This window comes from Osmia bicornis, chromosome 15, assembly GCF_907164935.1.
Source record: "Osmia bicornis bicornis chromosome 15, iOsmBic2.1, whole genome shotgun sequence".
Classification (NCBI taxonomy): domain Eukaryota; kingdom Metazoa; phylum Arthropoda; class Insecta; order Hymenoptera; family Megachilidae; genus Osmia; species Osmia bicornis.
Genome location: NC_060230.1, coordinates 6,934,819 through 6,951,620, shown reverse-complemented (window position 1 = coordinate 6,951,620; position 16,802 = coordinate 6,934,819). Strand labels below are relative to the sequence as shown.

The 16,802-nt window shown below is 42.1% G+C and overlaps 1 protein-coding gene across 1 annotated transcript in view; it reads left to right on the top strand.

Moving 5' to 3' along the window:
- Nucleotides 1–9,262: 9,262 nt before the first annotated feature.
- The window catches only part of LOC114877290 (protein turtle-like), a 130,533-nt gene continuing 122,993 nt past the window's right edge, over nt 9,263–16,802 (top strand). The window contains exon 1 of the mRNA XM_046288917.1: nt 9,263–10,052. Coding sequence (XP_046144873.1) covers nt 9,929–10,052 — 124 coding nt within the window. The 5' untranslated portion in view covers nt 9,263–9,928. The remainder of the gene's footprint in view (nt 10,053–16,802) is intronic.

Sequence of the window (16,802 nt, the reverse complement as noted above, 5' to 3'; positions counted from 1 at the left end):
TGGATAGGTTTGTGGAGTTTGAAAAGTCGTGGTTGAAGGTTAAGTTTCAACGGCTCGAGGTTAAAAGCTGAAACCAGGTCACAAGGTGAGATTTAATATAATTAAAACATCAGAAAGTTCGGAACTGAGATGCTTATTAGAAAATTCAACGGTGAAACTTTCGCAGGGGGGCAGTTGAATTTTTGATTTCGCTTTCGCAACCTGAGAAATAAACCTGGCGCAATTATCAAACATTCAGGGAGATTAGGCGAATATAGTAAAGCTTAATGACGGGGAAAATATAGTGGGAACTCGTTTGCTAAAGTGCCAACAGCAGCATTTTCTATGCAAACATAGAATGGTCGTGTAGTGTTATTAACCGTGGCAGGGTACGAATCGAGCAAGAAGGAAAGCGATTTGAAATACGAGGGCAGTGGGAAAAAGCAGGGAAAGGTAGAAAGGCAGAAATGACCAGGCGGGACAAAACACGGCGAGAAAGAATTGTATAACGCGGGGGAAAAAGCGAGCTCGAGGAAAATAGAGGAGAAAAATAAGAAAAATCTTAACAAGTGGAACCGTCAAAAAGAAAAAGTAGGATTCGTGGAGAGATCAGATCACCATACGGATAATTATTAAAATTTATCGTTTCCATCTTTTCGCTCTTAATTCGGACTTTGTGCTTTAATTTTACAATTCTGACTTTCAGTTTTGTGCTCTACGCTCTGTTAACTCTTATTCCGTACTTTAACTCGGAAGATTCTGATCTTAGGCTTGGTACTCTATGCTCTAATAACTCTTCACTTTCTACTTTAATTTTACAGCTTTGAATTTATGCTTTGTGCTCTACGCTCTGATAACTTTTTACTTACTCACTCTTATTTTATAACTTAACTCAACGTTCTAACTCTATGCTCTAGTAACTTGGAACTTTCTTAACTATTTATTACGAATTCATCGTGAAACGTTCCATAGAGAAATAAGTATACAGGAGTTGAAAAAGGAAAATTCGCTGGAATTCGGGCAAATCGATGAAAAGGTATGTTTGCACAGCGAGCACACAGGAAGTAAACAGAGAAACGATGGCTTAGATTTCGATGTACACACGGGTGGTATACTCTTTTGGCGAACGTTTCGCCCTTCGCTACGCGAAATCACTGGCGCGCATGAATAAGGGATCAGAGAAAGCATTAATCCAGGTGCAATTAATCCTAGCTGCTGGCTGCGGGATCAAGGACAACTGAACTTCCAACTGAACATGTATTGCATCGTTGCTGCACGACGCTACTTTTCCAGCTTAACGAGCCTTAACGTTTTCGCGATCATTGTCCTCTAGCTTCGTTTGATCTTGAATTTCCTCCTAGAGATCAAACGATTTACATCGCGACCGGAACAAAAGTTCCAACTACCTAGTTTCACGGAATAAGCATAACAATGTACAAACGTTAAACAGAGGGAATTAGTGTAATGTAACGCGTGAAGCAGATGAACAGAGATTACGTCGAATTACGTCGAATAGGTAGAGATTAAAGCTGTATTTAAAAATAATTTACGTTTGAAAATCAGAGGCAAACTGAGTACATACGTCGATGTGAAATATGTGAATAATTTCATGGTAACTCCTATCAATCGCCACGAAGGGATGATTGAATTGAAACGTGCCGTGGATCGGGAAAGTGGGTCAGGATGACAGGCAGTCGGGAAAACGGCAACAACAGGCCAACATAGTCGTATTGTTTCCTACTTATTCGTTGCCTTCACGGAAATACGGGAACATCGTTGAATCAGAATCCTAAAGCAGTGGAAAGTTCTCTCGGTTCCAACGGTACCAGTGGTATGTTATTGGCTTTCTGCCCAATTACAAACAATTCTACGATCTGTACGTGGCAGCACGCGTACGCCAAAAGGACCAACGTTTTCAAAAGTACCACAAAATCGTTGTTCGAACCAATACACGTGTTTTGCTCGACAAAAAATCCTGCTCCCTTTTGTTTCTATTTAGGGGAAGGGCGGGTAGCCCCGGACACTTGAATAAAATACAAAAGAAACATAGAAGAAATCAAGTTTAATCAAATTTCTCTTTCAGGTAATAAATATAAGGTCTTTTTGATTCATTATATCACAAAAAAACATATTTCTTAAATAATTTTAAGACAACAAGCAATAAACTGGAACCTCTGTTTTTAGTCATTCGAAAAAATGCGAGTAGCCCCGGATACCTTCAGCGAAACTAAAATTTATATAATGACCTAATTTGCTTGGTGTGCATACAATTACTGGTTTGCAATTGTTTTTTAAGCACAGAAGCTATATTGTCATATGTCATTTCCCCTAATATAAATCGTAAAACAAAGGCGTAAAATCAAAATTAAGTATAGGTGCGTTATGCAATTTGTTAACGAAATAAAATCGCTTAAAATTGTACGCATTCGATCGATCTGATTGTCTGGTACTGCATTTAAAATGGCACATTATTCCGTGAGAAACGGTTACTTACTACTACAGATGCTGGATAAATTCATCCAACTTCTCCCATTAATATTTATTGCCGCCCTCGACTCGTGTCTCGATTCGCAAACTATCGTTTCCCTATCGTTCTCAATGGATTCTTTTCCCTCGATGGTTTCCTTCAGTCTCGTCTTGCAAACAAAAATATGCATCGACGACTGGTAACACCGCAAATAACCGCGTTCTTTTCTTTACTTTCCACTGTAGCTTTCGCGGTATCGAATGGGTACCCTTTTAAACTCGTTCTTCGATGAAAGGTTTCGATGCTTTTTCCCATTGTACCCTCGGCTCCTTTGAAATCGATAAAGCCACCCTATATCGCCAAACGAGCAAGGCGTGAAAACCGCGTTTGCAAAATTCTAAAATGAAAAAATAATTGAACAGCAACGGTCGGTGACAATATTCTAGGTAAAAGGGTGGTAACAGTTGTGTAGCAAATTGAAAAGTGAGCAAAAAAAATATCGAGTCCTGGAAAGGTTGAAGTTTTTCCAGTAAAATATCGGAACATGAAAGTTGCATCGCATCGCTGAAATGCTTCGGACCTATTTCGATTTTTAAAGGAATTTTTCGAAAATTTTCTGTTCTCGTTTCTTTAATTATCTGGAAATCGGTGAAGTACAAGAAGGAAAATCATCTACTCTACTCACGGGACTATTTAATATTCCTTCTAGACGAGCACGCAACATTTTCGAAACAATTCCCGTGCACTTTCCGTGTTGCAACGAAAGCCTAGCTATTTACTCCCACTAAATTATGCAGGATCCCATCACGTGTACACCAGGAACGAGCTAATCTTTATTATTTACGCCGCCGCTGATAAACAACCATTTTAATTGCATAAATATTCATCGCGGAAGCGTGTTCATCCTATATGTAATATGTAATTCATGAGACGTCAAAAATGCATAGAATCGAGTGTCCTCCACGGTCGCGACGAATTTTTTCGTGAAACGAGCATGTTATTCTACATTCTTCATTATATTTTCGTACGAAATGAAAGGATAGATAATTCGCAAGAGAGATTTACGAGTTCCTCGAATATTGCTTTCGTTCTGCGAAAAATGGAATTTTGATAAATTTCCGAGTTCTTATTTCGTCAATTTCATTCGTGAAATAAATGATAAATACCGGAAGTCGAATCGATTCGACAGATGATCGCGAAACTTCCGGCGAGTCTGAAACGTATCGTTTCTCAGTGTCGTTGCTGATACGGCGAACGTTTACGTAATATTTCTTCGGGTATATTGTTAGTTCTGATACGAAGGTTATGTCATTTTTCACCGAACGAACCTCGCCTTTTTCACTGCACGTTACGAATCCTCGTCGTTGCACGATTTCCTCTTACCGTATCAATCGCTTCTGATAATTCTCTTCCTCCGTTTCCTTTTTCTCCACCGTATCTTCTTCTGTTCGCCTACCTTTCGTATAAAACTTCACCGGAGAAGATTAAGTACTTTTCCTAGTAACAACATACCAGAAAGATTTATAGTACGATAATTCATGAGAACGCGTTACGCGAGTTTCGCGAACAGATATCGCAGCTGGAATTAGTGGCTCGTCAGTGGAAATTATTCTGCCAGATTAATTATATAGCCGGTCGGCTGTTTCGCGTCGACAACACGATGCTTTTCTTCTGCTCGTTTGAATTCGTTCCTTAACAAAGAGAAAGAGAGAGAGGGATAGATGTTTAGCAGAAATTCCAATGCCACCGACACCGCGAAGCCAATTAACGCGATGATTCATAAGCTCCAGGTAATTACCCGGTTCACGGTGATCTGTCATGTTTAGGGAGGTAATGAGCTGGTCAACTACACGCGTTCCTGATGGCTCGAACGTTTGCTGAATATTAAGAGTAATTTCCCTTATTTCGCTTATAGACTGGAAATACAGCAGAAGGATTCAATTTATCGAGGCACAAAGGTTAATAGACATTTGAAAGAAGTAGTTCCTGCACGAATGGATCGTGCAGCTGATGAAAACCGATAATAAATCATTGTAACAGACAAACGATTGTAAAAGAGAATCTAGCAGTTTTCTGATTCCAATTATCACCGTTTCTTGCAACCGGTTACCTACTCTCGTTTGTTAACCGTCAGCATTTCTGGCAAAAGAAAGAGGGAGAGATTAATTTTATTTATACTGGTAGGAAAGGTAGCCTCTATTAATCCCGTTGACATCTGAAATAATAGTAAAATGTAAATGCCGGGAATACCGGAAATGAAGCGAACCCTTTTCGCTCTCGGTACGCTTTTTCCGCCAACTCCGGCCTTTTTGCATGCATGAGTTACGACGTAAGTTTCACGCCGCGAGCACCGTTGCGAAATGGACGAGCAAGAGGGAGAGTTCAACACTCGCTGACAAATGTTTATGAAGTGACCTTCGCGTGTGAATTAAAATGAATTTTATGAATTTCTGAAATTCTCGATGCGACGAAGAATCATTCAACTCTTCTGTCTAGTTTTCTCGCCGATCAAAGAGCTCGATGAAATTTCTATCTACCGAGAATCGAACGTGAAGGGTGGATAAAAAAGGACATCGGCAAGCGATCGTACGAAAATTGAAAGAGGAATCTTTCTATTTCTCCTCTTTTTTCCAAGTGTCTTTCAATTTGTGTCGACGCTCGATGGAAGCGTGTACCGATTCAAAATTCACGCGAATTCCTTCGAGAAACTGGACCCCGGAACGTATCTAGCTATATTTCTTTTCGTTTCGATTGGAGAATTTGTCGAGAAAGACGGTAAAAGAATCGAGCTTGCCAAGTGGAGGCAAAATTTCGAATAAATTGTTGCAACTTGTAATACTGAGCTGCAGTTTTTCCGATTACAGTCATAGTAATTAAAGGAATGGTAATAAAAGATTTTCCAGGAAAAACGGGACAGAAAATGGAGGAAAAGTATGCTTTCAGAATGTTGGTAATTGGACACTCGAATCGCGATGCAAATGTGGTCGTAGTCAAAATTAAAGCAAATCCTTTTACCCCGTGTATTCGGAAACGAAGGCAATCAAATGAATTCCTGAAATTTCGTTCGAAATAAACAGTCTGAAGCTTAGCGTAACACGATTCCCTTTAAACGTTTCACCGGTGTGCCGCGAAAGGTGTTTCCGTTGAAAATTCGTGACAACAAAGGTCCATCGAGTAAATTTTCATGTTTTTAACAGGCATCATTCAGTTGGTAAACATTGCACGAAATGCATACGAAATGCATCACGAGCGATTATAACGACGAGGAGAGGTTGCACAAATAACACACATCTTATAAAGCAAATTTTCTCTAAAAAATAATGGTAATGACAAGAATATGCCATTCGCCATTCAATGCATCGTCCTCGTTAACCTCATCTAGTCGTACATCTGAACTGTACCGTCATCGGAATTACGATTATAGCGTTTTCAACCTCGTTTTCATCGATGACTTTCCGATACACGGTTCAGAACTCGTTTCTCCAATTGATGACTCCAATTTGCAGAGAACAGAATGGTGAAATAAAGAAATAAATGCAACAGAATCACGGAATAGTAAAAGAAATCTTCTAATACGATGTGGCGTTCGAATATGTTAAATATACAACGAGAACACTTTGAAACGTGATCGGAAAGAGAATGGTTGCCTAAGGACAAAGACGATCGGTGTCAGCAGAAGCTTCGATTTCTCGCGTTTTCAGGTATTCAAATATTTCCGGCCTCCGCGTCGGCGGTTCGAGTGTTATTTCAAAGAATTTCTGTCGCGTGTGCAAAGAGGAAAATAGAGGAAGAGGCAGAGAAAAGAAGAAAATGACGAGGGCGTATATAGTTTCCCATAAAAAATGATAGAACGACGGTCAAAGGAGGATGGTAAAAAGAGCAGGATGGTGACCGCGAAGCTCGAACTGAAGCATAAACCCGTGAACCACGAAGGAAAAAGGAAATACGGGAACGAGGATGCTAACGGGTGAAAAACGAGAAGGATCTGAAACGAATACCTTTTATAATTAAGCACGTTTGTTTAGAACTCTTTAACCTCTACAGACTGGTAACCATCTTTGAGGCTGGTCAAATCCTGTTTCCTGTGTACCCGATAATTTTGTTTCTACCTTTCCCGCTTACTCTGTCCTCTCTTTCCTTTTTCTTTCTTTTTTTTCATTCGTTTCTTTATCGATACGCGCGTTCCTCTCGCCGGTCCATGGATTCGCGCTTCTCTATTTTCTCTTCCGATAAGCTTCACCACGATGAAAAAAGGAAGATAAGGAAAAAAGATAGAAGAATTCTCTACGAGGAAAGTTGCACCGACGGTAGATAGAAACGGCGGAGCCAGGGAAACGGTGCTAAGCAAAGCGAATGGATTAAGCAAACTAATTTATAGGAAAAAGAGAAAATATAGAAAGAGGTGGAAAAACGAGAAACGAAGATGCCGGATGAGCGGTGCAAAAATACGATTACCGTTGTGAAGAGAATCAGGAAAAGGCCGGTGATAAAAAGTATCCGAGAGGATCGGAAAGAAGAACAGGTGAATTTGTTTCTCTCTGTAATTAAACATCCTCCAAAACTGCGACTCCCCGACAGCGGGTGCTCTATGCTTGGCATTAATATAAACGCGAAACCTTTGTCGTTTTCATTTATGGTTCTTCAATATCTCCTCGTCTCTTTGGAAATTTTTTCATTCGAGCGCGAGCACCGACACAAAGACGCGTCCTCTGTGCCGTGATAAAGGGAAAAGAAGAAGGGACGGTCAGGAAGGGTGAGGGTGAATGAAGGAGGTGAGAGTACCGTGCGTCGCCGACTCCTCGGACGAACTTTTGGTATCTATAGGGAGGCATATTTCTACGTCCCTATTTCACCAATGGAACGAAACAAAAATTGGATGCCAACTGGTAGAATATAAATTTAAAAGAAGAAAAGACACAAGGGTCTGAAGAAGCATGGAGGAATTTGCATTCAATTCTGTTGCTGTAATTGACCGATTCGATTCGCACTCTATTCGAGCGTCGCCGAGTGGAAAATGTCGCTTTATTTCGATTTAATAGGAATTCCGTCTACTCGCATTCTTGCAGGGCACAATTTTCGTCCCTCCATTGCTGAAACTTCTTCCGTCAACCCCGAATCGAGATAAATTTAGTCGAACGCGAAGAGAAAGAAAGATAAGAAAGGAAGGGTAGAAAGGACGATGGAGAAGGTAGGCGGAAGATACTGATCAAAGAAACGACAAACGGAAACGAAAGAAGCAATTCATGCGATTAGATTGTCATTATCAACCCCTCAGGAAGTGGGACCATTATTGAATTTTATAGTTTATTTATACAGGTTATAGAATATAAATCTACCTCCCCCATAGCAGATCGTTTATCCTGAAGATTTTATCATATTAATCTTTAAAACAGCAAACAGCATTGCTGGGTCAATTTTAACTGTATAACGAAACTGAACACACTTCGGTAAATAATTCTTACAAATTTATGCGAGAGATTTTCATCTTGCCTTGAATAGTATGTCAGAAGTTTAATTCGTTGCCTCCATTAAACGCATCTTAATTTCATAAACAGTGAATTACCACCTGGAAGAAGTTCACGAATATCTTGTCTTCGTAGTTTGTATCTGCCAACGTCTGCAGCCTGGAGCTATTCATTTCGCGGGAATATATCCCGGGTACCCGGGAAGTGGAAGTAGCTCGGCGTTGAGCTCGGGGCTCGAAAGCACAAACGACCGAACAGGTGATTGACGCAAAGAGAATCGGAGGTCAACGAAAATGAGCAAGATTAAAAACGGAAGTCGAAGAAGCTTGAGGGCCTTGTTTCCCTCGATTCTCTTTATAATCAACCGACGTCGCGCTTACTTACATTCAAATCGCGCCGCGGCGCAATGCTCGAAATTAACATAAATTTCCCTTCTCATTCACCGGTCGGCTTCTTTTTCCAGGCTTTCCCACCGGAGTCTTGGGACGCCGATATCCCGCGAGCGGCGGACGAACGAGCGTGACAAAGACGAACCGATCGAGTTATACAGTTAGAGGAAGTGAGAAGGAACAGCGGTGCGTTCAATACGCATGCGAGGTAGAGTATGTGCGCGGGCGCGTACTACCAAGGAGCCTCTTTTCGATCGACGTAGCACTACGACGTCGAGGACGACGTCGTCGTCGTACAGTGTTCTCAGAGATAGCAGCTACCTGGACAAAACCTCCCTTGTAGCTCTTTTCCCCTTTAAATAAGAAGAATACACATGCCCTTTTTGTAGCGCATTGAATGTTTTAACGATGATCGATATCAGGAATTTAATACTTGTATTAATTTAATTCTGTAAGGTTCCGAGTAGAATATTAAACTTGGCAAATGAAATACTCGTATTCTGGCTAATTGCAATGATTAAACGAAGCAGGGATGCATTTTTAAATCAACAGAAATGTTGGCTTTCGTCCAGGAATTTTATCTCCTCTAGATTATTCGAAACATTGTACGTCGTTGACAATTTGTTGAAAATTTCAACCACCAACACATTTCAAAAATTTCATACAATCACTTTTCATTAGACAACTATAGTCCCTCTGACTACATACTTAGTGGTCGTTTCATAAGTCACTATAATTAGCCATGGTAGTCAAATAATTAACAAAATTAAACATTCTAATGGCAAGTTGAAATTGTTCCTTTATGTCTTAGGACTCAGATCCATTGTCCATCGGCAGCTGGCTCTCCTGCGGTGTTGGTAGCGGTAGTGTCACTACACTAGACGCAGGTGGTGGGGGGTCGCGCTTAGCGGTGGGGGATTTGCCGCATTGGTGGGGGTCGGTCGCGTGGTGGGGGTAGCGTGAGTAGTGGTGGCAACACGAGCTACAGTGGCGACGCCAACCTCGGTCGCGATAACAGCACGCAGCGGTGTGCTCCGTACGGGCCGGTGCTGATACGCGGTGCGAGAGAGCGAAATCTCGCCGAGAGTGGGTGGCGCGCGTTACATCGCTCTCGTGAAAAATCATACGCGTCGGTACCAGCGGAAAACGCGTTGCCAAAAATCGTACGTGAAAAAGAATCAAAGTTTGACAATCGACAGTGACACGGGGCGCGAGAGAATAAACGAAACGCGTGTCAAACAATCGCACCGCGAGTGATGTTACAAACACGCGACAGTGATGAACGCGTGTTCTTGATAATCGTCGATCATCGATCAGTTTCCACGGTGTTGTAACAGTGATTTTCAAAGTGTTCTATTATCGATACGCGTAGCTATTCAATTGATCTTCGAACGGTGTTTATTCGTCGCGTTCGACGTGTTGTTGGTTCGTTTTCGAAAGAAAATGCGGGAAAAGTGCTCGAAGGACACGCTGGACGAGGATACGGAAAATTGATCTCGACGTAAGAGGAAGTCGGTTATTTCGGAGGGATAAAAACAAGGATAGCTTGTGTAAGTGGATGATGATGATGATGATGCTTGATAATCGGTTGCTATGATCGAGCCGCGGAGAGTTCACGTGGAACGATCATGATTTACCTTCGGCTGCACGTCGGGAGGAGACTACGGTGCAACACGAATGCAAGACACTGGAACGTGTTCATCGTGCCACTCTTCCCACTCTGGATTATCGGCGCTTTCTGCGTGAAAGACAGTGAGTACACAATCAACATGTTTCTTCCATCTTCCTTTTTATTATTCGATATTAACACTTTCACGTTCAGCCAATTAACTGATAATTTCACTGTGCAGTTTATTAACCCTTTGCACTCGAGGGCTCCGGAGCGGAGCCATTTAAAATTTGTCTTCAAACTCGAGGGCTCCGCTACGGAGACAATGCAAATAATTTTCAGTTTTTAACATAAGGACAAAAACAAATCGTAAAAACTATTTATAGGATATTTCGCTTTTGGTGACTTTTCTTTTAATGCGTATATCATTAACTTACATGTAAATATGATCTTTTCACTAAAATTGCTTCGAGTTGCTGGTAATATGAATAAAAAAAAAACTTCCAGTGCAAAGGGTTAATATTTTCAAAGTATCATATATAAATAACACCATACTCGAATATCAATATAAAGATCTACATACAGAAGTAAAGGTGTTGAGTTCCTATCGAGCTTTTGTTTACAAACGTTCATAGGAACTTGATATTGCGATACTTGCCTTTTGGAATTTTCATTTATCCATCGCTATGATGGTCTAGAAGGGTGCACCTGCATCCATTACTTAAGAGGAATCCATTATTATAAAACTATCGTTTATCTAGTAAACTTTAATCGAGCATACCTCGATCTTTCTATTATATTGAAATAACTTTTTAATGTAAACTCGATGGTTACTGTAATATCCATTACATTATCTGGAAAGTATGAGAGTAAACCGAGATCCGACGGAAGGAGCTCGGTTACGCGGTTTTCTCGAACCCCGAGGAACCCTTGGAATGTTTCAGCGTTGCTGGATCAAAGGTGGCATGCCTTTTCGAGCAAGGTCGTGTACCGATTTCGTAGGCCATCCTTTCGAAGGATGTTCCCGTGAAAGAGTTTCAATTTTGTTTTCTTTCTATTTTTTCTTTTCCCTGCTCTTGCTTGGTATTCAGTCGGCCTCCTCCGATAATCTCGCCGTTCTCGCGTAAGACTTCATTTGCCTGGCTGAGGTGACTGGGCGACGTCGTTATCTGAAATTGCTCGACGAAAGAAAAGATCCCTCGAAGAACGGGTTTTCCATTCGGGGGATGTAGCCTGGCTAATGGGGTCGCAACGATTCGGAAATGTAAGCTTTAACTTTGACATTCGATTCTGCGAAACCGAATTTTTCCTTTGATACACTTTCGTTTGGATAATTGTTTTAAAGACTCAAATATTCTTGTAACGTGAATCCTATAATGTTACAATATTTTTTTTCCACTGTACACTGTAACAAATGGTAAATGGGTGAAATCGAAGCTATGGCACATTTTTGTTACATTTTTAATTATTAATAAGCTTTTTGATAAACACGAGAAATTAAACGTCACCGGGAACACGTATCCGGCAAACACTCTTTGTTTACGGGGGTTAATTTTCTTGTCAGATGTCGATAAAATAATTATCCATATCATGTAAAAATTCTTTCCGATACCTTTAACTTTAACGAGAGATGACATGGTGCGAGTGTCCTATGTTGTAATTGAAGGCATTGTTGGTATTTCGTTCATTATTCCTGTCGACGTGCAATTAACAAGGGATGCTTGTTAAAATTCAATCGAAGCCTCGTCGAACGTTTCGAAAGGTCATTGGGAATGCAGTTACGACAAGAAACACGACAGGGTTTGTCGCCTGAAAACGAAGACAGAGGAAGTAATACTGGATTTTTAGGTCTTTGGATTTACTGAGTCGATTCGTATTACGAACGAGGTCGCGATATCGGTTTCTCCTTTCGCTAAAAACTAGATATCCATTTTCCCATTTTCTTTCTTCGTATTCCTGTGTAAAATATAATTTCGTTTCTTTATCGATGAAAGACAAAGTTTCGATCAGGCGATACAATAAACTCGAAGAGCCAACAAGTTGATCGGTGAAGGGTAAATTCTATCCATTCTCTCAGCCCTTTTTCGTGAAAAGTTCAACAACCGGGCAAAGACAGAGCAAACGAGTTCCGCGTCGTCTGATAGGAGCATCCTGGCTCGAAAAGAACCACCGGGTTTCCCTTTGACCCCGCGCCAGCGTAGTTCGGAGTTAATTAAGATCTCGCGAATCGATCCTAGCTCCAGCTACTTTAATCGACGTCGAATCATCGAACTGACGGAAGTTGACTCGCGCGTTTACATATTCATCGTAAACCGTGGACGTAGTTGAATCCACGCTCAAAGACGAGTTTCCGCTTTGACACGAGCCACCGTTCACGATGTTGCGTCAAACGTTTGCTTAGACACCGGGACTGGACGATTTGTTACCCTTAGTTGGTATTCAGATTGTTTCTTGCTCATGGAAATGACTTCAGGTCAGTTTATCGTTGTTCAAACCACCGTCAGCTATTTCTGGTGTTAATAAAATCGAGGGCACCGGGGTTTTTATGGGGCCAATCGAGGCAATTCTTGCGACGTTCGCAGCTGAAAATAATAGCCATACTTATTGTTAGAGCGCATGGATAGCTGTTCACTTCCTGAGAGTCACAATAGCAAGTCGAAGAATCATCCTCCATTGATCTAGATTCAATGTTTCCCCATTCGCGATGTTAAAGTTCATCTTGGCAAGAATCTGGATAAAGATGGGGTCGTTAGAAATCCTTGTACACATCATGGTGCTAATAATTCTCTAGATGACGATAAAGACGTAACGAATGACCTCGCTGGAAAACTAATTACACCCGATAGTGATCCAATAATTTGACACAGATTCACGTTAGCCAGCAAGTTCCTTCGGTGGCTCGTTTCAAACTTCCCTCCAACTTTTCTTCGAACGAAGTCTCACCTTGCTCGATCGTTCTAACGCAATATTCCCATCTTCCATTAAAATAATGAGCGGGGGTGGATGTTTATCCAGGAGTAGCTTCGGTCTCGAAAGTTAGCTAAGCAGCGGCTTCTGTCATAAGTCAGAAAGTTGCGACGGGTTGGGTCGGGTCGTTTACCCGTTCATCACAAGCTACTCGTGATTCGTCGCTCGGACAGATCGCGTCAACCTGTACGTACATTCGCGCAACTGTTCCATCCATTTGACAAACAGATTGCTGGGATTTTAAGCCGAGCTTATCTCCGGCTGTTTGGCAAATCGCAGGGTAAATTTAGCGACCGACGATCGTCTCGTTCGTTATTTGCCATCGGATTTTCGATCGTTTCAAGATGGTTCGCCTCGAGTTCTCGATTGATTGAATTGAATGGAAGAAATCGAAGAGCTTACGTTTGATTCGTGTGGCACATTGAATGTTACATTCGGTAATTAATATTCGTTATCTAGTTAACAGTACGGGCAGCCGTTACTACATTTAACTGGAACAACGGATCGATTTTTGTTCGATTAAGCGAGTAGAGGGCCGTTTTGTTCGAAACTCAGCCACGGCTACAACCCTCTCGATTGTTCTCCGCTAACCGGTCGATCATTAGTTAAACCTGCATGGATCGTCGATCACTCGGTTCACGTAACGCGCGTGTTACGTGTCGATTCAGCGTGTCGTGTCGCGTAAGCGGCGGCGATCAAAGGAAAATCCCGTTCTCATCGTCGATTGTCGCGGCTGCCATTGCGAGCCTCACAGCCCTCTCTGTGCCCGTTCGTTCGATTGAACTATAGTCGCAATTGCGGTAATGGCCAGGTAATTTCTCCTGGCTCGATATTACGTACACTCGAAGAAACTTCACCGAATATAACACATTTTCAGTTATTACCATAAAATCGCTCGAATTTGCTTTTTCAAAATTGACAAATAAAAAGGTGAAGAGGAGAAGAGAAATATGTACAGAGAAAACAGGAAACGTAGGAAAGTGGAAGAATAATAAAAATATGAGGAAAGAGTAAAGACAGGAAAAATATAGAAAAGTTAAGAGAAGATGGAGTTGTCATGAAACCCGATTGCTCGATACGCGAAACGCTTCATTTTTACGAGGCACTCACGCGATAACAGCTCGCACAATTTCGGCATCGATACACCAGCGAACTGTTGGATGTTGATGAAGAGCAATAGGTTTTCACTGCTAGCTTTTATTGTGCGTTTCGTCCGTGGCATTCCTAACTGACACGAAAAACGGCTGACTGATATTTACGGGGTTGTTAAACGAGCGAACTTTTAACTATCTATAAAGATGACCATTGCCTATCACCTGGAACCATTGATAAATACAAACGAATTTAGAAGTTTCATTTAGAATGATCTGCACGTACCGACGTTTGACTTTCGCGAATTTACTTCTCCATTAGCAAGGGTTATTTGCTTTATTCGTGGAAGCTAAACATTATCAATCCCCCAAAAAGTTAGCGTCTGACGGTAGATCCGCGACGGTGGATCTCGCTAATCAACTACGCCACTCGTAGCTCCGTTTCATGTAAATTCACCGAGAGGGTTAAGCCAAAGTGAATGTTAAGAGCGCTTTCACACCCCGGAGACGTTACTCCGACGCGCAGGGGTAACTTAACCGAGAGTACACACACCAAGTACAATTTGCTCGTCTGCCAGTGTAACGCGGTTCAAGCATCATCCGAGACATCTCAATTATCCGTGGTACGAAAAGAGCGGGGCCCACGGAACACGAACTCTAACGCGTACACGAAAGTCTGCTATTCGTTATTTATCGCGAACGAAAAGCACTCTCCAATCATCATCGATCATAGCCGAATGAAAAGCCAGTGCAATTTCGCGTTCGCTTCGAATTTCTTTGTTTCCCCGATGAAGCGTATAATCCTCTCTCAGGCGAGGAGGAACGCTCGAGAGGATTGTATTATAGGGAAAACGTTGGCCCGTTCTAACGTTCGTGCACCGGTACAATGCCGTTTCCTGAACGGTGAATATTTAAGCATCCGTGCTCGGCCGGCAATTTTCATAAAACCCGCTTTTTACACATCGTGGGCTGCGCGGCACGTAAGAAGGGGGTGGGAAAGGGTCCGGCTAAAAGCGTCGTTAACCGGCGCCGGATGTAAAAGCACCGGCCTAAATTATTAGCACGGCAACATTATATTAGCTTTCTTAATTTAACGTCGCACAGTCTGGCCGGTATCCAGCTCGGTGGGTTCGCGAAGCTGGCGTGCATCGAGATACCCTCTGTTGTTCGAAAATTGTCCCTTGGATAAATGTTTCTTTTGTTCGCTGAATTGCTTCTTTGCTGGACGTTCTTTTGTCGTTTCCCTCAGACGTTCCCTCGTTCGACTGCATAGATAAAGATACATTTAATCGCGGTTTCATTCGATCATCCCAATGCAGAATGCATTACTCAATCCCACGTTGAACTTTGAGACAGAATCGGGTAAGAAAAGAATAGATCCAACGAAAGGTTTCTAAAGACTCCCATGGGAGACGCCAGTCTAAATCAGTGCTGAATGTCGAAAGGATCCCTATTCTTACTTTCCTATGGCCTCCGCTCGGAGGTCCATGGACAGCATTGGTCTAAGTTAATGGTCAACTGGGTGGCAACTGGTGACTTACACTAATGCCAACGGAAGCCCTAAGGGTGTATTAGAGAACACGCCATCCTAATCTCCAGTGTCCCACGAGTCCATTAATACGTCCGTGTCCATATTTCGAAGATCATACCAGAGAGCAGATGGCACAACAGATCGAGGTCATCAACAATGCACTCAAGTGACGCAACATCTTATTCCACGGAGAAGCGTCGAAGAAACGGAAGCACGATTTCGCGCTCGGACACCGACTCGATTAACAACGCTCACGATTGCTGTTTCTTGCGAGAGGGAAGTAAAAAAAAAAAAAGAAGAAGCGTCAGTACGATGGCGAGTAACTTCGTTTCCGAGTCGAAGCGGGGAGAACGTTTTCCTGGACGGTTGCTCGAGAAAATGCTATTACTTAGAGAGGGCTTTAACGTTGCTTGAACGCCACTCCGACCAGATCGAAGGAACACAGGGTTAGTCTAGAAACGACGTAATTACTCGTCGAACCAGCTAATAATTTCGATCAGAATTTTCAGGCACAATTTCCTTTCCTTTTTTCCCCATTTTCCTCATTTTCTATCATAATTGTGGAGAGTGTTGTCGGAATGGTTGTTCAACTGGTATCTTCTACTTGAAAATATCCGTATGGCTGCGTACACTTCCTCTTAGCCATTATTCGTGCGTATTCTAGTTACAGCCGACTGGTTTTCACGTAACTCCCTCGCACGATAGGCGTCCTATATCGTCGCGCGAACGTTCGACGAGCAGCTCGTCGACGTCGAGGATCTTCGCGTGTAATGCACCTTCCGCTGACAACGGTGTCGTACTTCGGCAAACTCTCTATCGGGTATTGTGTTTTCCCGTTACGAACCCTCCTACCCCATTCTTCCACCCTTCGAAGTCACTCGACCTACATGTACGTAACACGTACGGCTGACGGCGGGGCTTGTTTCTTCGCGTCAGACCACCAGGATACATCGGTCTGTCACCTGAGAACAACGCTCTCACGATTGATGCATATGTGTAAGGGGAATTACGTTGTTCGAAGTGTTGCTGCTGGCAACCTGCTCTCTTGAAGTAATCGATCAAATCGAGACAATTTTCGATTACTCGACATTTTCATTGTTATCAATGAAAACGGAATTTCGTATTAACACGTTGATTACCGCAGTGAAAATGAGCATTTCTCGTTCAGGAATAGTTAATATTTGAATTTCAAATATCAAGCTTTCAATTTGTTACCTCACATTATTAATATAATATTCGTAATTAAGTATATGTAATTTGCGATGTCGATCACTGGTGATTTAATGTTTTAACAGAAGTAGTAG